Source organism: Pteronotus mesoamericanus, unplaced genomic scaffold, assembly GCF_021234165.1.
Source record: "Pteronotus mesoamericanus isolate MK-2021 breed Mesoamerican mustached bat unplaced genomic scaffold, CSHL_Meso_final scaffold_1186, whole genome shotgun sequence".
NCBI lineage: Eukaryota > Metazoa > Chordata > Mammalia > Chiroptera > Mormoopidae > Pteronotus > Pteronotus mesoamericanus.
In genome coordinates, this window is record NW_026555302.1 from 13,673,812 (window position 1) to 13,695,150 (window position 21,339).

Consider the following 21,339-nt stretch of genomic DNA (forward strand, 5'->3'; position numbering starts at 1 on the left):
GAGCAAGGGAGCCCCGTGGTCGCACGGCCTCAGTCCCGGGCTCCCCGCTGGACGCCACGCTTAGCTCCGTCTCTGCGAACTTCACTCTGAGTTGCAGCCTCTCTGGGGCTCAGAGTAGAAGCCTTGCGGCCACATGCGCCTTCCAGGGCTGCACAAAGCCACCGTGTGGTGGCCTCAGGGAGGCAACCCTGGAGCTCACAGAACAGCTTTGCACCCCATCACCGAAGAGGAACAGGGCCTTCTAGGACCATTGGGAGTAAGGGCAAGGCACAAGGGTGGTGCTCCTAAAGCTGTTGCCACCTAAGCATGGCAGGGAGACGCTGCAGAGAAAGTGAGAGCGCAGAGAAAATAGGGTAGAAAGACCCGAGTACATAATTAGCGTCATCCACACTGAGCAATCTGCCAGTCGGCTTCTGGAAGAACCCACCCCACCCTGCAGCTGGCTCGGGGGTCAGGGGTGGGGGGGAGTGGAGACCCTGCAGCCTCACTCACTGGCATCGGTAGGTGGGGTTTCTAAGTGCTGGGCCCTAGAAGGTTCTCTGCGGACACCCACCCTCAGATCCCGCCTAACTATCCAGTGAGGAGGGAGAGTGGCGCCCACCCCCACCCGCACTCCCCCAGCCCGAGAATGGATGCGAGGCCACCGCCGTCCAGGTGGACACGGCGATGCTGGTCAGCGAGGGCTCCCCCAGAACCTCCATGCCCGCCGCAGCGGGCGCCTGGGTGGACAGTGGCGCGGTCACAGTGGGGTTACCCAGGAGAAAGGCTCCCGGGGACCCGGCATGCACCTCCGGGCCCGAGCCGGCAGGGCCCCCGCCGCTGTTGCTGATGGTCCACAGGCACGGGTAGGGGCTGCAGAGACACAGAAGAGGGGGGATGCTGGGGGGCAGTCCCAGGAAGGGCCGCCCCCTGACAAGCACAGAGTGTAGAGACGGCCGCGGGCCTAGGAAGGGTCTCCTGGCCACGGCCTGCTTTCCAGCCCTGATGTGTCCGGGCCCTGTTTCTGCGGAGAAGCCAGAGGCAGCAGGGAGGCGTCGCGGGAGAAGCACAGGACGGGCGGCCGGAGACCCGAACGTTGAGGCTGGCCCTGCCACTAGCAAGCAGTCTGCTTCTGAACACAGCATTTTATGTCCCTGGGCCTCCCTCCCCCGCAGCCTGTGCAGAGGGCAGGCGGCGTGAAGGGGACACTTGACCAGTCTGATCTGTGGGCAAGATGCCTCGCTGGCCAGGAGAGGCCACACAGCCTAACAGCAGGAACATACCGGGGTCGGGAAGCCTGGGCCAAATCCTACCTCTACCATATTAGCCCTGGGACCTTGGTCAAATTACTGAACATCTCTGAGCCTCAGTTTCCCATCTTCAAGGCCAGGAGTGGCGATTATACACACGTCCAGATACTGTTGTGAGGGTTCAATGAGAACGCGCCGCCTAGCGCCTGGCGCTCAGTGAAGCGTCGCCGTGACGATGAAGTCTCCCACTGCGGCCCCGAGGCCGCTCTGGTCCTGGCAGAGCGGCCGGAGCTGGCCACTTCCTGGACTTCTCTTAGTCACAAGCTTGGCTGTGCAGTGGGTCACCTAACGAGTGTTCTAGAGCCTGGGTCCCGCCCCCAAGGCCCTGATGTGCCCAGTCGGGCACGCGGCCTCGGTGTCAGGGTTTGACACGGCTTTCCAGCCGACTGTCAGGCGGGGCTGATTCTGCGCCTTGACCTAGAACCCAGGCGGACAGGGCAGCAATTGGAGCCGACAGAGTGGCCTCCGATGCTCCGGGCCTTCCGCCGGCGCTGCGCTCGGACTTGAGAGCAGACGCTTTACCCAATGACGGTTCTGACACACGCCTTGTCCTCGAGCAAAATCGTTATGGGCAGGAATGGGTTAAACGCAGCGCTGAGGGAAGCAGAGGTGGCGTCCCACCTGGCACCCTGCCATGTGTCAGGGTCACTGGCCCCCCAGCACCCGCAGGAGCCTGCCCTGCACTTTTTTTTTCCTGCCAGCTGAGCTGGCAGGGACTCTGGTCCCTATTTCTTCTCCGACGTCGCTCGGGGGCACCTTCCTGATGGCCATGCGACCCCACATGCCCTGAGTCACGTAACTCACGGTGTGACCTCCGGGAAGCTTCTAATGCCGCTCAGTTTTAGTTCCTCGGTCAAACAGGAATTTTAATGCCGGCCTTGTGGATACCTTCAAACACTGTAAACGACTCCCAGAACGTATCCAGCACAGAACCTGGCGCATGATCATTTAATATCTTTCAAGACATTCCTTCCCACTTCCTGCCGCAGCCCAAATCAGGCGCTTCCCCGGGGCCCCCTAGTCAAGCCGCTCATTGAAATGAAACGTGAGTCCCAAACACCGGGCTAACTTTCCCAGTGGCCACATTTTTAAAAGGATATTATTGTTAATACTGTTTTGTGGAACAGAAAATATTTAAAAGATTATGTCATTTGATGTCATTTTTTTTATTCTTGGCTTCGTACCACGTCTTCCCAAATCCATGCATAGGCGGCACTCACCGCACGTCTCCATGGACGAGCCGCGTATCAAAGTTTTGGTGGCGGCTGCGTTGGGCAGCCTGGCGCTGGACCCTGTGGCCACAGCAACATCAGGGTCACATTTACAGCCGTACCAGCACCACCTGGAAGCCTGTGGCAAACACAGGCTCTCGGGCCCCTGCTGTGCACTTGAAGGACATCCCAGGCGATTGTCACGCATGGGAGAACGGGAGACGCGCGGCTGCGGTCCAGGGCCCTGCATCCTCCTCACTTCCTCTGGGCCTTCGAAATCACACGTCCCCTGACACCTCCCCATCCCGTCTTTGAATTCTGAACCCCTTTCGGGCCTCCTCAGAATTCTCTTGAGCCTCACAGCTGACACGGGGACAGAGCCTGCTGCTTCCCCAGCGTTGTGATGCATTTCCTTTTGCTCCCACTGTAGCTCCACAGAGTGGCTCCTCTTATCACAGACAAGGCAGCCGAAGCCCCGTGAGGCTCAGGAAATGGACCAACATCACCCAGTCGATAGCGGGAGAACTGGGACTCCTCCACGGCTGTCAGACCCCAGGCCCCCTTCCCCGACTCCCCTCTCCGGGCTCCAGAAGTCCGAGCCAAATGCAGGTCTCGGGGTGAGGGTTATGCGGCGTGTCCCACATGCTACATGGTGTCCTAGCACCTGCATCATGAGCCAGCCCCCCCGCCCCCCGTTAGGCTGGGCAGCCTATGAGAAAATGGACAGTCAAAGGTCTGGAATTCTCTGTGTGAAATTGCTCCTTTCCCTCCAGTTCCCCTATATTTGTTATCTACTTGCCACCACCACAAACCACAGTATGTCTGACTGGTGTGAGACAAATGATCACTTCAAAGAAAAAATACCAAAGGTCCCCAAAACAAGCACACGGCCAAGCGAGCCCTTCCCGGCCACCCTTCCTGCGGGAGCAAAAGCGAGCCCTGTTTACCTCCACGGCCCGGCAGCTTGGAAGTCAGGACAGGGGGCTGGCCCATACCAGCCTGGGGAAGAGGGGCCCCGGGGCCCCAGCGCTGACGTGTGCCCCGCCCACCGGGACCGAAGAGCGGGTCGCGGGGTTCGTCTTACCCGGGCCCTGGGTTGATGGCGCCGCTGGAGTGAGGCACAGACAGGATGCTGGCGTGGGGGGCAGAGGGTATGGACGTCCAGCTGTCGGCTCCGGAGAAAACTTGCAGATTGTTGCCGGGGCTCTCTATCAAATTCACTTTGGAGAAATAACAACAGTTCAGTGGACAGAGCGTGCAGACCCTAGAAAGCTGGTGACCAATGACATTATCCTGGGGCCAAACGCAGTTGTGGCTGTGCTATAGGCGCCATTGAGCGATCGCCTCTCATACGCACCCTGTCCAGACCGAACCCACCACCCAGGCAGGTGCCCTGGCCGGGAATCGAACCGGCGACCTTTCCGTTTGCGGGAAGACGCCCGACCCACTGAGCCACACCCGTCAGGGCGTGTGGGAGCTCTCTGGGGAACGGAAAAGGGGAGCTTGGGCTTCTTGAGCGTCATCCATCAGCCACGTGCCACACACATTTAAATCTCCACAATAACAGCTCGTCTCCTTGTGACAGGTGAGGCCCGGGGGTGAGGCGCTTGGCCCTGAGACACAGCCACAGTTCACGTCTCCACGCTCCTGTCTCCCCTTTAAGAATGGACCGCATCATCATCCCTTCGAGCAAAGCCGCCGGTGCCCCGATGAGCTGCCTGGGGTCCGGGACCTTATTCTTCTCAGCAACCCCAAGCAGATTAAACCTCTCCAGAACAGTGACGTCTACTATGTCTTCGAATCTCCAGTTGCACGAATAGCGTGTGTGCAGGAGAGGACGAAGGAAAACCAGGAGGAGAGGAAGGAGGGGAAAGAGGAGAGGGAAACGCTTCTGACGAGGCAGCACGTGGGCGGTGCTTGGCGCTTCTTCCACCTCAGTTCCCACCCCCTCCCCTCTGCTCCCAGTCCCTCCCCCAGGCAGCCCAGGCTCTCCTGCCATCTGGGCCTGCACTCACAGTCCCCTCGCAGCTGGAATGCCCTTCACCTCCGCCGGTGTCCCGTGTCACCCGCCCACTGCCACTCTGCCCTTCTCTGTGCCGCCTTCAGATCTTCAGCGTCACCCCCTCTAGGCAGCCCTAGCTGCCCTTTCCCCTTCCTTCCCACAGCACCGTGGCTTCTGTGCTTTACAGAACGTTCCTCCAACTTCCCTGTGCGTGTGAACCACCTGGGCGTCCTGTGCAAACGCGGTCTCTTTCAGAAGGAGGTCCCCAGGGCCCCCCTTTCTGACCAGGCCCCGGGGGCAGGGGCGCCGCAGACCCAGGACCCTGTCAGAGCTGCTGCCCCTCGTACGCTGGTGACTGATGTGGATTCGTGCCGCCCTGGGCCCCACCCCCCAACCGCCTTCCTCCCCGCTGCCCACGTGCTCAGAGCGCGTGGCCCGGTGCTGGCCCCGGAAAGAATCGGGAAGCAGAGTGGGGACACCGCTCAGTGTCGAGGCCACTACGCAACCCTTCTCCCGCCCTGGCCGCCGCGGCCGAGGTTGCCGGGACGCAGGTGCCGGGGCACAGGGACAGGCTCTGGTGACCGGGAAAGCCCTCTGGGGACACAGGGCCCAGGGTGTCCCTGACGCTGCCGCCTTCACACCCTCCCTCTCCCCCACGCCACTCCACTTATTCACTTGATTTAATGTCCGTCTCCCCGTCTGAGGACAGAATCCCCACGAGGGCCGGGTACTTGTCTACTCTGTTTGTGGGCAGAACCCGGAACATCGTCAGCCCCCGACAGATGTTTGTTGCATGAATAACTGAATGAGAAATCAGCCCTTGGTTTCATCGCTCTGTTCCTCAGATAAAGAACCAGGCAAGAGGCTCACGCACAGCCAAGGCCGGCAAGGCAGCCATCGACGAGGCTCAAACCTCACAAGAGTGCCAACGTGCACAATCGTCAGGCCACAAAACTGACCGAGGCGGGCACTGCATACCCCCGACTGAATCACACCCACGCCGGGGGGCGCCGCTCCCCGAGGCCTTCCTAAGGGCGCGTCAGTGCGGAGGGGACGGGGCCAGTGCCTAACCGTGGGAAAGAGCCGTGTCCGGAAGGCAATGAATGAGCTGCGTGCCTGAGGCCCCACCGCCTGACCTGCCGGAGCCTGGAACCGCCCTGGGCCGTCCCACCCGTTAGAAACCAGGGGGTTCGGTGTCTTATGAAAAAACTACAAAAAGAAACGCCAATGATGTCACAACTCTACAGTCAACCGCCAGGATAGAAAAGAAACCATTAAACTAATAACACACAACAGTCCTCCCTACGTTAGATGAGAGGGTTCCCTCTTCAGGCGCTTCTTTTACCAGCTGTTCATCCCTCTCTCCCCTCTGCCGCCCCACCCCCGTCCCAGCCCGGCCCCCAAGGGTTTCCCCACGGGCAGCGCCACACACCTGAGGGCGCGTGGCCCCTGTGCACGTAGGCGGGCGGGTAGGGGGCCTGCCGGTGTCCGCGGAGGCCGGGGCAGCGCTCACAGCCGTGGTGGGTGTGGGGCGTAGGCAGAGGCAGGGGCGTTGCGCACTGGTGACTGGCATTTCCTGCTGGGCACCCGCCGTCCGGACTGGAGAAGATCCAGCCTCCCACTGGAAGGGACAAGAGGGAGACACGGAGCCTGGCGCCCAAAGTCAGAGCCCCAGCCACCGTGCGTGGCGATGTTTCTGTGCCAACGGCACTGCACGTCTGCCATGTAGATACCACCCGCCGCCCTGGCACGCCCTGTCCATTGGCCTCTCGGGCGATGGATGACTGACAGGTCCTCTCAAAGTTTGCAACGCTGGAATCACAGCGACACAGAAGACCGCTTGGATGTTTCTGTTTGTGGAAATTCAAAGCTCAAGTGGCTTCTGGCTCCACTGAGTGCCGCTAAAAGGCAGGCCGAGGAGGAGGTGTTAGCTGTGTGCGCAGCCCGCTGACCTGCAGCTACTGTTCAGTGTGGTCACGCAGGGGGTGCAGGCCGCTCTGACTCGCGCCTGGGGAGGCTCTCGCCCCTCCCATCCCCCCTAGGGAGGGTCCAAGAGCTAAAAGACGGGGGGCTGGTTGGCGTGCCTTCACTGCCAGAATGTTGCAGGATATTCTGGAAGGCTGCCAAGTATCTCATAGACATTTGCTCGTGAATGTTGCCCCAACTGATGCTGAAAATGTGCCTGACAGAACTTAACACCCTTTCATGATTAAAAAACAAAAACAAAGAAACACACAAAAAAACCACTCAACGAACTAGGAACAAGAGGAAATTGCCTCATCGTAACTAAGGCCACGTATGACAAGCCCGTAACAACAAACGCAACTGTCACCGACTGAAAGCTTTTCCTTCAAGGTCATGAACAAGACAAGGAGACCCATTCTTGCCACTTCTATTCAACACAGCACTGGGAGTCCCAGCCACAGCCATTAGGCAAAATAAATAAATAATAGAAAGAAAGAAAAGGCACCTAAATTGGAAAGGGAGAAATAAAATCACTGATGGCATGATATTACATGAAGAAAGTCCTAGCGGTTACACACAGACACGCGCACACACTCAGAATACACAAATTCAGCAAAGGTGCAGGACGCAAAACCAACACAGAAAATCAGCTGCATTTCTACACGCTAACAATGAACAACCCAAAAAGCATAAAACAAGAAAACAATTCCATTTGCAATTGTTTCCAAAAGAATAAAATAATGAGGAAGAAACCACCAAGGGGGCAAAACATGCGCCAAGTGAAAACTACAGAGCATTTGCTGGGAGAAATGTTAAAGAAGATACAGGTAAGTGTCAAAAGAAAGCACGCTCTGTTCACAATTGGACGACAATATTCTTAAAGTGTTCATGTGACCCAAAGCATGTGATCAGCAGATTTCACTGCAATCCCTGTTCGTAGCCCAGTGGCATTGGGGGAAGAATTAGAAAAAAAGCAACTAAAATCCATATGAAATCTCAAAAGACCCCAAAGAGCCAAAACAATGTTGAAAAAGAAGAACAAAGGCACTACCAAAAGGACAATGACTGCGCGGTTCCTCCTGTATCAGGGATCCGAGGGAGACGGCGAGCAGCGGCGGCGCTGGAGGACGGGGCGGCCGTAGGGGTAGGGCGTGGAACTGCGGTTGCCGGGAGCGAAGGACGAAGAAGAGTTCCTGTTTGCTGGATTCGTTTTTGGGTGTTGGTTCTAGGGATCTTTTGTACTACAATGTGCTCGTGGTCAACAGTGTTTTCCGTACCCTTGGAAGTTGTTGGAAGGGAGCATTTTATGTTATGTGTCATTTGTACGATAAGAAAAAATGAGTGAAGATTCCAACAGAAGGCTGTGCTCCCACTGAGTTCATGCACGAAGGCAGGGAGACCTAGTAACACCCCCCTGAGACACACAGCCCCTCCACTGAGACCCGGTGAGGACTCAGAAACCACTGTCTTTGCTGAATGCTTGTTAAGGATAAGTAAGCAAATTATACAGAGTTCATATTGCAAAGGGTCGGCAAATCATTCCCCACATTCTCTGGGGCCCTCTCCATTTTCCGACTGTTGTCTAGACGTGCGATCCACAGGGACCTACCTGCCAAATGGGATCAAAAATCAGGTGTCCTGCTGGGCAAAGCCAGGCAAGCGGCTCCCCACAACCAGACCTCAGTGCACCCAGTTCACCACACACGAGGCGCACACCTCAAGGCGTTTGCTCCGAAGCCTACGATGAGCGAACTTTGAAAATGTGCAGTTCTGCACATGGTCCTGAAAACCCTTTTACTCCAGGTCACTTCTAAAAGTGCGCTTCTGAGAGCCGCCTCTTTTTTGTGGCTCTTCTCACACTTCTGCAGTGGAGGGAGATGCAGCAGGGTTTCAGCGGGAGGAAGGGAGGGATTCCCGAGCTGGAAAGCTGCAGAAGGCGTCTTAGCAAACCGCCACAATCCGAATTAGAGAGTCTCAGACACCAGGGTTGGCTTTCCACGCTGATGTCCCTGACGCTGGGTGGCTGTTGCTGCTTTAGAGGACTGGCCGTGGTGGCCAACATGAAAGCAATCGAGTAGTAAGAATGGGAAATGCAGAAGAGACAGCCCGGAGCCGGAGAGGATGGAAACCCGCCTGGAGTGCACGTCTGAGGCTCTTCGCCGCACTGACGCGAAGCTAGAGCCCAAGAAACTCATCCTTCCCGCTCCTATCTGCTGCCTGAGGTTTGCAGAAGCCCCTAGGAACACCGCTCCCCTCTGGGACTCTTGCAAAGGCAGAGGCCCGCCCTGAGCAGAAGAAATAACCCGCCGGATCGGGATGGAAGTTTTGGGATGGGCATGGAGCAGTCACGACAGGGGAGGAGTCAGAAGCGGTGGGAGGTGGTTCCTACGGTCGCCCAGGCCCCCCGCCACGTCCCCCGACTCACAGTGGGAGCAGGCCACGTGCTGGCTCTCGGAGATCGCTTCCGGAACGTCTTTTAGGTGGTTCCTGAAAGGGGAACACAAAGCTCCATGCAGCCTACCGCACAAGCCGGCATCACGCCTGCCCCGCACGCAGTCTCTTGGGAGAGCAACCCAGTTCTCGAAAACCAAACACCCTTGTTTCTCAAAGCGGCTCTCTTGCCCCCGCCCCCTTCCTCCAGGGCACTTCATGGACCTGGGCAATTGCTCTTGGAAGCGCAATGATACGGTTCTCCAATCTGCCACATTCGTAACTGCCCCTGCGCAGTCTAGACCTTATTTGGGTCTGGCCATCGCTCCCGCCTGACAAGATGCACACGCCAACGACAGCCGAGGTTTGCAGGGGACGTCAAGGCACATGCCTGTGGTAGGCAGGACCCACCAACAATCCTGCCAGGGAACTAGTCTACACCCGCTTTACAGATTAAAAAAGTGGGTCTCAGAGGTAAACAGACATTGCCCTGATCAAACCGCCAGGAAATGGCAACATTGAGACTCCAAGTGAGGACGTCTCCCTCAAAGTCCTAAATTCTTCCGGCGACACCACGTTCCTACCATTTGAACCCGGTTTCTGTCACCTCGCATGTCAGATTTTCTTCAGGCCTTCACTTATCTGAACAAGTTACATGCAAGCCTTCTACCTCACTGAGATTAAGTCAGATATTGATAGGACTCATCTATATGGCGTCATTGCAAATGGCTGTTCCTTAACCTCGCACTTCAAGGTGAAAAGGGAAAATTCGACAGGTACAGGAGGTATCAAGAAAGGCTTGGGACTCAGGCAATAAAGTCCGAACACTTCAACAGTGGTCGTAGCTACGCTCCAGGCCTTGTCGATAGAGGTCAATGATAAGTGTCATTATTATTATTATTCTTTTTTCCTAGAATGGAAAGGAAAGATGCAGAGACTGAAGTCGCTGACCCAAGTGGTAGGGTTATCGCTTACTTCCCAGACGTCTCTCATTTCTCAGAACTGAAAGCGATGGACCCCTTCCCTTGTGAATGACCCACCTTTCCTAGGCTATATGTATGTTTTAAAAGATCCAGCTTGGGGAAACCATAGGACGCAGACACAACTGGGGAGTGGCAGAGGGAACAAGCTAAGATCTAAGTCACTTCACTGTTCTTCAGTGCGGTCACGCTACGTTCAAGAATCTACAGGGAAACAGCTGACAAAACACGGCCCGCTAGAGGTCCCTCTCCTGGACCCCATGTATAAGGGACAGGTAATTATGAGTTTGTTGAGTGTTGTTGACTTTGTTAAATAGTAAATTAAATGTTAAAAACACATTTCTATCAAGGGTGAAGGAAGCGCTACGAGGCCAGCTTCCTTCTACGTGACCGCGAATTTCCCGTTGGCAGAAGCCAGGGCATCAGGTTGGACGGAAGTGTCTCTACTCACCTTTCCTTGGCATCCAGGAAGGCTTTGGCAAAGGGGTTGTACTTGATTTTGAGAGCTGTTATCTTATGTTCACAAAGATAAGAAGCGTTAGTGAAAGCAGCACACATACAAGCAGACAGAACCCGTTACCTTCACGTGGGAATTTCCGCAACGTCAGAACCGCCCCCTCTTTCCCCTCCCTCCCTCCCTCACAGTGCTTTGCTTGCTCCCGCGCGGAGCCGCTATGGCACCGTCTCTGGCAAAGAACGTCTTACTGTGGCCTGCGGTGAACATACAGATGCGACAAACGTGAGCAAAGGCAGGACAAAGCCTTGGGAATGAGTGAAGCCTCGCGTGCCAGCCCTAGTATCCTTTCTTTTATTTATTCATTCACGTTTTTCAGCAATTCCTGAATGCCTTCCGCCCATCAGCCACGTTTCCAACCACTGGTCACACAATGGAAGGCAACGCAGTGAGATCCCGCCTCCCCAAGAGAGCCGCCTGGCATCGCCTCCCTAATTCACGAATAATCCTCCACATCAGGCCCTGTTAGCAGTGGGCACGGAACACAAACTCTGCCCCCGCCCACCGTCACGCTGTCCCCCTGGCCTTAGCCTGCTCCCCTTTCCTTCAGGACCGCCTGACACATACACATCACGTATCACACATATGACACGCATGATATATTACTTCTGGTTTTCGTCTCTCCCCACTGGGACGTAAGCGCCTGGGGACAGAGCACACCGGTGTCTTGTTCACCGCGGTATCCCTGGCACATAGAGCACCCAGCAGGTGGTAACGCTCAACAAATATCTGCTGAATGAATGATACTTAAAAGAACATTTCCTTCAGCAAAGGCCTGAGACGTGCCGCTCTCCTTCCAGCGCCGGGAAGCCCAGGAGGAAGGGAGGACATTCCTGTGGGCACACCGCCATCTTTCTCCTGGCCTCATGTTCAAGGTAATACACGGGGACTCTTTAAAAGCCCACATAGCAAACAAATAGTACAGAAGTATCCAATGGAAATGAAAAATAAAAGTATTTTCTCCCTCCAGCCCCTTGACTCCATTCTCCAAGGTCACCGTAAATACCAGCTTCGTGTGTTTCCCCCCACGTACTGAGTACATATGTAAATCTACAGTCACATCTCTATTTATGAATTGTTTTGCGTATAACCGGGAAGAATCCATGCCTCTGCAGGTGCTGGGACCCCCAGAGGACGCAGCCGGAGGAGGGCAGGCTTAGCTCCGTGACCACAGACCAGCTTCCGGAGCGGGGGAGACCCCCGCCACCGCGTGCAGGCCAAGGGCCCACGGCCCTGGAAGCAGAGCCCCGGGTGGTCTGTGTGGGGTCTGCCACGACGCTCGACCCGCCCACTGGCTCCGGGACAGGACGTGCTGGTGGGCCTCTGGCAAACAGGCAAGAAAGAGCGGCAAGCGGCCACCCCGTGGCCTAACTCCTGAGCCCTGAAAAAACCACCTGGCATCCGGGTTGGTGGCGGTGAGGAGTCACCCGCCCCTCCCCCCATGCTCTCCCGGGTGACACTCTCTCACACACACCCCCTCACCTCCTCGTTCTGATAGGCTGTCACGGCTATGAACTGGGTCTCAGGGAAGGAGCGGTTCATGACCATGCGGTGGGCGCCCCCCACGCGTACGATGTGAACCTGGGGCTCGTATTTGTGCAGAGAATTCAGCATTATCTGTGGAGAAGCAAGAAGAGGAAGACAGGACATGCAAAGCCCAGCTCTCCCAGGGACCCCCAGCGGGCCGCTGTGGTTGGTCCCCAGCTCCGCACCCCCCAGCCAGGGCCACCCGCGGGGAACCCTCAGTCACCTGAGAATGAAGGGGACTTGCCCAGAAGTTCCCAGGAACCATAACATTGGTGCTAATAGGTGGGGTGGGGAGGGGACGGGTGTTGCCAGGGAGTTGTTCTAAATACTCAGTTTTCCACCAAAAGCCTGACTTCTCTCCTTTTCCTTCCCTACTTTCAGCACAACCCTGCAGACGTTGACCCGCTAAAACACGTGCGTTTCCTTCGTGGGTCTGGAGGAATCCAGCCGCTGACCCACGGCTCCTCCCACCCGAGGACGCACAACAGGGAGCGTTCCTGACACCTGCTGGTGACGGAAACCCCGCTCCGCGCCCCCGGCCAAGGGTCGGTTGGAAGCCTCCTGTTGTGAAACCTGGGAGGCAATACCGTTTCCTTTTCAACTTCCCGTTTTCATAAAGAATGGGAACCCTCTGGAAATGACAAAGGCTTGGGTGGACAGCCCGCACCCCGTCCTGCGTCCCAGCGCGCTGAGCACCGAGAGACCAGGGAAGGGCGGACAGGCCGGGCAAAATATGCGGGGGAAGAGGCCTTTCCCTCTACTACCCCCGCAAATCCTACATGTTATAAAGTGAAAAGCAGCCCCTACCCAGCACACGAGCATCCGTGATCCAGCCAGAGAAAAGAAGAGATAAAAAGCCCCCAAATCTTGTTTGCTCTAATGGAAGACCTTACGTAAACCCTTCCTCATGCGAGGTCTGTTTGTCTTTGTGTCCTGCAAACCCCAAGCTGATTCCATATGCTATTGATAATTATCCTAGTGCCCAAGAGGAGGCAGCAATTATTTCATTAGGAGCAGCTTTCGATGAAGGCCTTTGTCCACTGCCAGCACGCCACTCTCGCCAAAAAAGAGGGAGAGGGAATAACAGATCGCCCCGCCCTCTCCCTCCCCGGCTGGAAGAACTCTGAAAGGCCCCTGATTAAGTAAGCTTTCTCTCCACATCCGGGAGTCCATTAAAAACTGAAAGCACCAATTAAGAGCTGTTTATTCCTGTTTACATTTGGACTCGGGGGAGTAATTGGTCCCTGTGGGAGAAGAGGCCCATGAGGACCCCTCTAATTGACTAAATGCACACTTGTTTCTCTTGATTGGCTTTGTGGGGCGGCCGGCGGCCAGGCGGGCCGTGGCCGTACCTGCCCGCCACCGCTGAGCTTGTTGGTGAGCTTGACTTTGCTGAAGGAGATGGGCGCCTTCATCCAGTGGGCCCCGAAGTTGGGGGAGTCCGGGTGGATGTAGACGCAGCTGTGGCTGGAGGCCTCTGGCTTGCCCGCGGGCACCCACTCCCCGTTGACATACTTCCAGCGGTGACTGTCCGTCGGGACGAAGTCCAGCAGGAGGGAGTACATGGCGTTGGGGTCCAGCCCCGTGACGCTAATCTTTAGGACAGGGAACATCCGTCTGCAAGAAAAGGCAGGGACTGAGCCACAGGAGGGACGTTCAAGGGTTAGGGGTACCCCCACGACCCCCGGCCAGCCGCCCGTCCACTCTGAGCGCATCCGTGGACGGCCTCGGGGGTGCACAGCATGCCCGCGGAGGGGCCAGGGAAAGCAGGGCTAAGCCGGGCGTCCCCAGGCCCCCCGAGCCTCTTTCCACAGCTGTGTTTCATTTTGGGGTGCCACTTTAAACCGCCGCGCTCCACGTTCAAGTCTGAAGACCGCTGATCGAGCCATTTGACAGGGGAACCTGAAGCCCAAGGTGTCCGATCAGGGGTGGGATTCCCACACTCACGCCACAGAGCCAGGCTTCCCAGTCTCCCGAGGACACGCGCTCTGAACAGCAGCGAGGGCTCGGAGGGAGAAAACATGGTTTCAAGGCAAAGCAAGCGAGGGCAGCTCCTGGCTGGACCAGCGCCTTTGCTGCGGGACTTCACAGGGCCTTTACTGCCCACCGCCAACCTCCGAGGAGGGGGCGTGGGCTGGCGTGTCCTCTGAACCTGAATGACAGTGAAGCCACCTTCTCATGTGCTCGAGGGATGCACTGTGATCTGGACTCACGGGTCTTTCCTCCGCCCTCCTGGACACGCAGCAAGTTTGCTCTCAGGGACGTCTGCAGAAGCTCCCTCCCTGCCTGGCTCCTGACTCCCATGAGCGAAACACGTGAAGCTGCTCCAACCTGTCCGCTGGAGACCTGGTTTCCAGGCTGATCTCCCCAGGTGCTGTCTGATGGGTCAACACTGCTTTTAAATCTGCATCCCCTAATCGAGGAGCTCACCACCTGGAGTCTAGACACTTGCTGCCCAAAGTGGTCCCCGAACCAGCACATCAGCGTAGCTGGAAGCTCATGGAGGTGCAGGCCCGCAGACCTCACTCCGGGCACTCGGTCAGAATCTGCTTTTCCAAACCCCCGGGTGAGCCACAGGGCACTCCAGCCGCAGACTGCCGGCCTACAGTGTCCTCGGCTTTTAGGACAATAACTGAGGAGACAGCAAGGCAGCGGGGGTGGGGTAGTCCAAGGACCGGTGCTGCTGATGAGCTGGGAGGAGGATGGAAGGGGAAGCGGGTGCACCCACTGTGAAGAGAAGGGGTCCGAGGAGGCAGGGATGCGCCCGGGTGAGGGTCTGAGGGTCACCGAGCACAGCCGACTGCGCAGCGCTGCCCAGCTTTGAGACAAGGTGGAAAGGAATTGCTACATTCAGAAAAGGAAGTGACTGACAGGTGCAAGAGTGGGTCTGGAAAGGACCGGAGCCGTCCCGGCTCCAGGCTCCTACGTGCCACGGATGAGGCTTCCAGAGCTCGCTGGATGGTGATGGGAATTGGTCGCCTTGGCTCAGCCACCTCAGTGACATCTCCTTCCCAACTCCTTTACTGGCTCCTCTTCCGGCTCGGTCCTGCAACCGTGGGCGCACAGCGGGGTGTGTTTCCTCGGTGCCCGGCCTCAGGGGCCGCTTCTCGGCATCTGTCAGCCTAGCACAAGGGCCGAGGCCCCCATCGCTGCTGGCGCTGAGCTAGCGTTCGGCTGCCGGTACCGGCCACACGAGGAACGAGTCCGAGTGTCGCTCTGGTTCCGTTTGCCTGGCTCCCGCCCCCACCCTTCCTGAGCAGAGGGCCGTAGCCGCCTTGCTGAGCCTCTCCAACTTCATCGCCCGCACCCCAGCCCAGCCTCAAAGCTGCTGCAAGAACTCAAAGCGAGCAAAAAATATGTGTTTAATTAAAAAAAAGAACTTAAGGAGCTGATTCATGCAAAGTGCCTCTTCTAATGCCCGGCACCTAGTAAGTGCCCTGGACACGTCGGCTGCATTGCCCCTCTGTCCAGGGCTCGGCCAGCCAGCCCTGCTGCTCTTCCAGACTCTCACCTCGGGCGGGCGGTGGCTGTGGGAGCCGGAAGCCCAGAGCACAAGAACACTGCCCCTCCTGCCCTCTGCTTTGCGCCCTGAAGGCGAGAGGTCCTTGTGGGAGGGGGAGTGGCTGCTAATGCCTAAGGGGTTTCTGGCGGGATGGGGGGAAGGGTGAGGAAAATGTTCCGAAATTAGGTAGTCGTGACCAATGCACAACTTTGTGGGTATTCTAAAACCAGTAAACCGGGCACTTACGAAGGGTGAATTTGATTGTATGAGAATTATTTCTCAGAAAAGTAAATTAACACCTTTCACGCCGCTTCCGTTTTTATTCGCCGGCTGACTCACGGTCATTAGCACACCGATCCCAGGCGTTGGCATTACCTGTGGGCAGCGGCCAATGCTGCCGGCTTCCTCCGCCCCTTGGCTCCCCGCGGAAGTGGGGGAGCCACTTCCCTGTGTGGGGGGCTCACAGGGAGAAAATTAATGTAAACGGGTTAGGACGCCCCGGAAGTGTCGTGATTTCTAGGGAGAGCCCTGCATCCAAGGAGGGGAAATAGTCGCCCTCCCGCACTGCCGGTGGGCAGGAAGGGCCCCGCCCTGGAAGCCAGCCTGCAGGAGCGCCTCAGGGAGCAGCAGTTCCGTGCCCAGGTGCACGTGCGAGAGAAAGGACAACACGCATCCATGCGAGTGTTCATAGCGGCATCGTGCCGAAGGGGAAACGGCACGCGTGATGGATGGATGAACAACGTGGGGTCGATTAATACACTGGACTATTAGCTGGCAATCAAAATGCAGCCACGTGGATGAACCTTGAAGACATTATGCTCAGTGAAAAAAAGGCAGTCACAAAGGACCGCGTACAGTATGACTCCATGAGCATGAAGTGCCCAAAGCTGGCAAATCTGCGCAGAGAGAGAGAAAATAGAAGAGGTGGCCAGGACTGGGGAGGACAGGGGACAACGGGGTGACGGCTAAGGACGCAGGGCTTCTTTGGGGGATGAGGAAAGCGTTCTAAAGTTATTTGTGGGACTACATGCACGATTCTGTGAATACACCCAAAATCATTGAATTGTACACATTAACTGGGTGAACTGCATGATGTGTGAACTGCCACGATAAAGCTTTAACGAAAAAGTAAAGGAGGAGCCACGTGTTCTGGCGCTGGGAAGGACACCGGGAAAGGTGTGGGGTGGCTTATTGCTTTATCACTACACAAATGAACTAAGCGATGCCATGTCTCTTTTCACCTCTGTTATGCAATGAGGATTAAACGTCAGTCAGTCACCTCGCCAGGAGTCTCGTGCCAGGGCCTGGCGCTCACCCCGCTGCTGAGCCACGGTGGGCTCCTCCCGCCTCACGGGGGCCCGGAGGCGTGGCGTGTCCCCCGTGGGCAGCGCCCATGACCACGCGTCTCCAGGGAGGGGCCCCCCTTTTCCTCGAGTTGATTCTCCCGCCTCTTCTTCCCAAGGTGCGGCTCACCGCAGAGATGCCCGAGAGCCTCCGAGGAGCTGGGAAATGTGGAGGTCCGTCCCTAACGGAGGCAGAGCGAGCAGGAGGGGGCAGAGAGGCAGACGGGCAGGCCGGCAGGCTGTGCGGCAGGTGACGAAGCCGTCCCCAGCCTCGCTGGAGAAGCCGTGGGTTGTGGGGCGGCTGCCTGTGAATTCTGGTGCTCTGCCGTGAGGCTGGTTTTCATCTCACTTCCCTGACGGGGGGACCTTGGAGGCAGCAGGGCCGAAGGAGGCACGAGGAGGGAGGTTTGTGGGAGGAAAGGAGCAGAGACGAGGCGGATGCTGTGGGCGGGGGAGCAGCAGAGGGGGGTAAAGGCACCATCCAGGACGTGACGCTTGTAAACACCTTCCCCCATCTGCCCACAGGACGGTGACATGCATGAAGCGGTCACCCCTGTGTGTGTGTGTGTGTGTGTTGGGGACAATCACACAGATGCATGTGCTCCTCATAAATCACAACTGTAAGCCTTGGACAGGCGTGTCTGCGGGGTAGGGGTGCGTGGACATCGGCTCGCCCGTGCGCAGCCTGGACCTCCCCTGCTCTTGCACAGGCCTCCCTGGAAACCGCGCGCCGGGGGGCTCCCCGCGCCGGCCGCCGTCACCCCCGGCACGTTCAGCCCGGGATCCCCAGCTCTTACTTTATGAGAGCAGAGGGGCGTCCCTGCCCAAGGTCAGGCTTGGGTGGAAATTACTTAGCTGAGTGGAAGCACGTGTGAACTGGAGCATTTTCCCCAGACGTGAGGATGTGAACCGTAAGGAAAACAAGAGGGACGAGGCATTTCGCGCGTTCGCCTCCGAAGCCTGAACGCCGTCCTTCGCTGCCGCCTAAAATGTGGAGGAAGCGGAGGAAGCCCTGAGAGCAGAGGCCGCGGAGGTGATTCAAATGAGCTCTGCAGCGCGGAACCGTTATCTCTGGGAGACTATGAATCACTGAAAATTTTAAGCACAAAGAGTGCAGGAAGCAAACAGGAAAGGGAGAGGGTAAAATAAAGCAAACAGAGGGAGGGAGGCATGAAGGGCATCAGGACCCAGCGTCGGGGGATAATTCAGTTTTTTCCGGGAACATCCTCTCTTTACCACTTCTCACCCATGTCAGATGGGAGCCGCCCGCATACACATCTGACTCTGTTTGAAAGCGAGTCTTTTCCTTCTCTCCTCAGTCCGTCCTGTGCTACGTCAACGCAATGAGAGCCCTGGTGCCTACGGACTGTGACCCCGAGAGAGGCTTTTAGAAAAGTCAGGCCGTCCGCTGCCTACAGGGGTCGCGTGCAACGTGAATTAAAGGTCCCGGCTGGGTGCTGAATGCCAGGAATGTCCTTCCCCACAGGGAAGGGCCACAGACCCGCCCGCCTCGGGTCGGGAGTTGGTGTGCGGGACAGGGAGGGGTATTTGCAGGAAACCGTGGCGGGGCTAGAGCCCAAGGAAACGGGTAAAAAGGATGCCCTGAAACAGGCGGTTAGGAGAGAAGAGGGGAATGGAGACAAGGCAGGCAGGAAAAGAAACGGCGACACAAGAAAGATGGCTCAACAAAGCGTGGCTCACAATCAAGTCCACGAAACTAAGAGATTACGTCCTTCCAGGCGAAGCTCACTCATCCGTCACGCCAACCCCGCGGAGACTTGTCTTCTGTCTTTACCTGAAGACGAGAGGAAGCGTTCTCTCCCCTGGCAAAGTTTTGACCCAAAGAGAGTCAGAAACCTTAAGAGAATCTTAGTATCGGATGATTTGAACCATGGGAAAAATTCTAAATGTTGAACACGGAGAAAAAAAAATGTATAGGTAAAAAAAGGCAAAAGAAAGAATGTGCCAATATGAGCAATATTAATAATATTTAAGTTGAATTTTACCATGGTATCGGAAACTTTAATGCATTCCTTATTGAAAGAGATGAAACATATTTTTACTTGGTGACTCTACTTCTTTTATGTTCAAAAGTGGCCACTCTGACACCAAGCGTGTGGTACAAGGCCAAGGATTAGTGTGACTACTACCCCCCGTGGACAAAAAATAAGCAGGAAGTCCTACCTGTTATCAGGCATCATGTTTGTACAATTGTACCACCACTATCTTTGAACAGAAAGCAAACCCAATCTGGAATTTGGGGTGTTGCCTTGAAATTAAAAACATGTTTTATATCTCTTTCTACCCAAAACAATGCGTAGCTACTAATCAAGAGTAGGGACAATTACAGATATTACAAGAACTACATCTTATACGTGAAGTAAGTAGGGGACTCGATTAGAGATGGCAAATACAAGCACCGAACAAGTTGCAGATTCCGGCACCAGGAGCGATCGCAATGGATGGCGATGCCCCCGTTTCTGGCCCACCTGTCACTTACAAAGCACTTTGGTGTCATGTGACAGCAAGCACTCAGCTTCATAGGTGTCCTAGATCGACAAGGAAAGGTTCACTTTGTACCCTGAGCATTTTTTTTTTTTTAATGGGAAAGTACGCCCTCGGGAATGAAGGCGTTTTGCACAAGGACAAAAACCTTCCAGAAGTTCCAGGGCCTGGGGCTCTCTCAACTGGGCAGCAGGGCCCCCTCTCGGGCCACGGCCACAGCCCTGCCCACCCGCACCTGCCGCAAAGCCTCTGACCTTTCGTCCTGTTGGGACGAGAACCGAAAGGCAAGTGCGCATCGGCTGAATGCCGGGAGCCTGTCTGGCCAAGCAGGGAGTAGAAAATCATCTCTCAAAATTGTTGTGTCCTCTCTCCTAAGTAAAAGCTTCTAAAATTACCTGGACAGTCCCTCAGCAGATGCGATTTAATAGAATCCAAGAAATGCCAACAAACGTTAGGTTCAGTTAATCCCTAACCTGTCAAAATGAGAAAAGAGAAACCTTCCCCTCTCCCCGGCGGTGCATCGCTTTCATTACCTTTGACCACTGCGGCTCACATCTCAAAACGCACACACGCTCTCTCTCCCCCCCGACCAGGCACGCGCCACACACACACGCCGGGAAGCAGGCGCAGTGACCGGCAATGATTAAAAGTTGCCCTTTGGCTCCCAGTTTGAACAAATCAGAAGTCTCTGGCAAGTTTGTTCCACTTGAGCGGAAACCACCGGCTTCCACAAAAACTTGCCTCTCACCTCGTCTGAGCCAAGTAAGGGCTCAGGTTGGTCCCGGGGTACGCGTCTGCCCAGAACTGCCACTGCTTCCTGACAGGGTAGCACACCCCCCAACCCAAGGGGCGCGCCCTCCTCTACAGCCGTCTCCCGGGACCTTGCGGCGGCAAGTACACGCAGGACAGGCGGCCTCACCCTCCGCTTCTCTGATGACCTCAGAGAAATTAAGGTGGTGGCGGCCGCGTGTGAGGTGGTTCTCGTTTCACCAGACCCCACAGCCGCCTCCTCGCGACCCCGGGTCCCGCCTCCCACCCAGGCCCAGGCGGCGCCCGCAGGGCCGCAGAGCGTCACCTGCCGTTCTTGGTCACGATCATCTCATTGGTGAACTCCTTGAACCTCTGCCAGAGAGGGGCGTCCTCCAGGATGATCTGAAGCTGCTTCTCCGTGGGGTCGCCTTTCTCCCTGCCGGCCTGCAGCTCGCTCTCCACCACGGTGAGCAGGCGGGAGACGGAGCCGTCGCCGGCCTTCGGCGGGCCCAGCTCACTCATGGCCACGGGCCCCGGTCGGACGCAGGCCGTGGGGCTGAGCCGCGCGCCCTGCGCCCTGCCCGCTCCCGCCTCTCCCCGGCTGCCCTGCTCAGTCCGCTGTGAGAGGCCAGGGCCCGGGGAGCTGGAGAGAAGATGCCCGGCTCTTGCCTGAGCTCCTAGCATGACACCCCTTCAAGTCTCCAAATTATACACCAACCTGTTAAGCTTCAGTTGGAGGGGGGTGGAGGGAGGGGAGAGGGGGAAGAAAAAGCCCTCTCTTAATGACTCATTGGATCAGGTGGAGGACAGCCCGGCTCTGCCATTGGCCGCCGAGCATAGAGTGAGCGTTTAAGAAGAGTACTCCATCCAAATTATCAGGCTTTTATCTTGTTGTACCTGAAGAGGCCTAATCAGTGTATTGAGGACCATTTTCCCATTAATTAAAATTGTTCCAGGCCCAGGCTGCCACAATCAGGCAAATCCTGTGTGTGTACGAATCGTGGCATGTGGCACCTATAGGAATGGCCAAACCCGAGGCCACCGCAGGCCCGGGGACGACGGCCTACGTGGAGGCAGGAACCACCGCACCGGGGAGGGGGCGAAGGGGGGCCGCAGCCCACGGCTCAAGGTCAGAGACCAGGGCAAAAGAGCTAAGGACCTCTCCCCGCCAGGTGTCCCCGACGGGTCACCTCCCTCCTGAGGGACCCTACACACACCCACACCCCGCCCACCTCCCACAAAGACGCACTCTGAACCCGGGGCTTCCTCCCTGGGATCCAGAGCCCCCGCCTTTCCCATCTGAGCCCTGCCCGGGGTGGGG

General features: G+C 56.8%; 1 protein-coding gene across 1 annotated transcript; it reads right to left on the reverse strand.

Annotated features, from left to right (window-relative positions):
* Positions 1–566: 566 nt before the first annotated feature.
* On the reverse strand, positions 567–20,540 carry TBX19 (T-box transcription factor 19). Its single transcript, XM_054587562.1, has 8 exons — positions 20,344–20,540; positions 13,271–13,535; positions 11,874–12,008; positions 10,329–10,390; positions 8,893–8,954; positions 5,935–6,123; positions 3,585–3,720; positions 567–852 (listed from the first exon to the last, which is right to left on the reverse strand). The coding sequence occupies exons 1-8, from the start codon at positions 20,538–20,540 to the stop codon at positions 567–569; spliced, it is 1,332 nt and encodes a 443-aa protein (XP_054443537.1).
* Between the last annotated feature and the right edge of the window lie 799 nt (positions 20,541–21,339).

What these genes read in the sequence shown, in the direction of transcription:
- TBX19 (XM_054587562.1), bottom strand. Translation starts at nt 20,540, where the DNA reads ATGAGTGAGCTGGGCCCGCCGAAGGCCGGCGACGGCTCCGTCTCCCGC. An exon ending in CAGGGGCCACGCGCCCTCAG is followed by an intron (nt 3,721 to 5,934) that starts GTGTGTGGCGCT and finishes ATTTCTCCAAAG; the next exon opens with TGAATTTGATAGAGAGCCCC. An exon ending in GCCATCAACCCAGGGCCCGG is followed by an intron (nt 853 to 3,584) that starts GTAAGACGAACC and finishes GTGTCTCTGCAG; the next exon opens with CCCCTACCCGTGCCTGTGGA.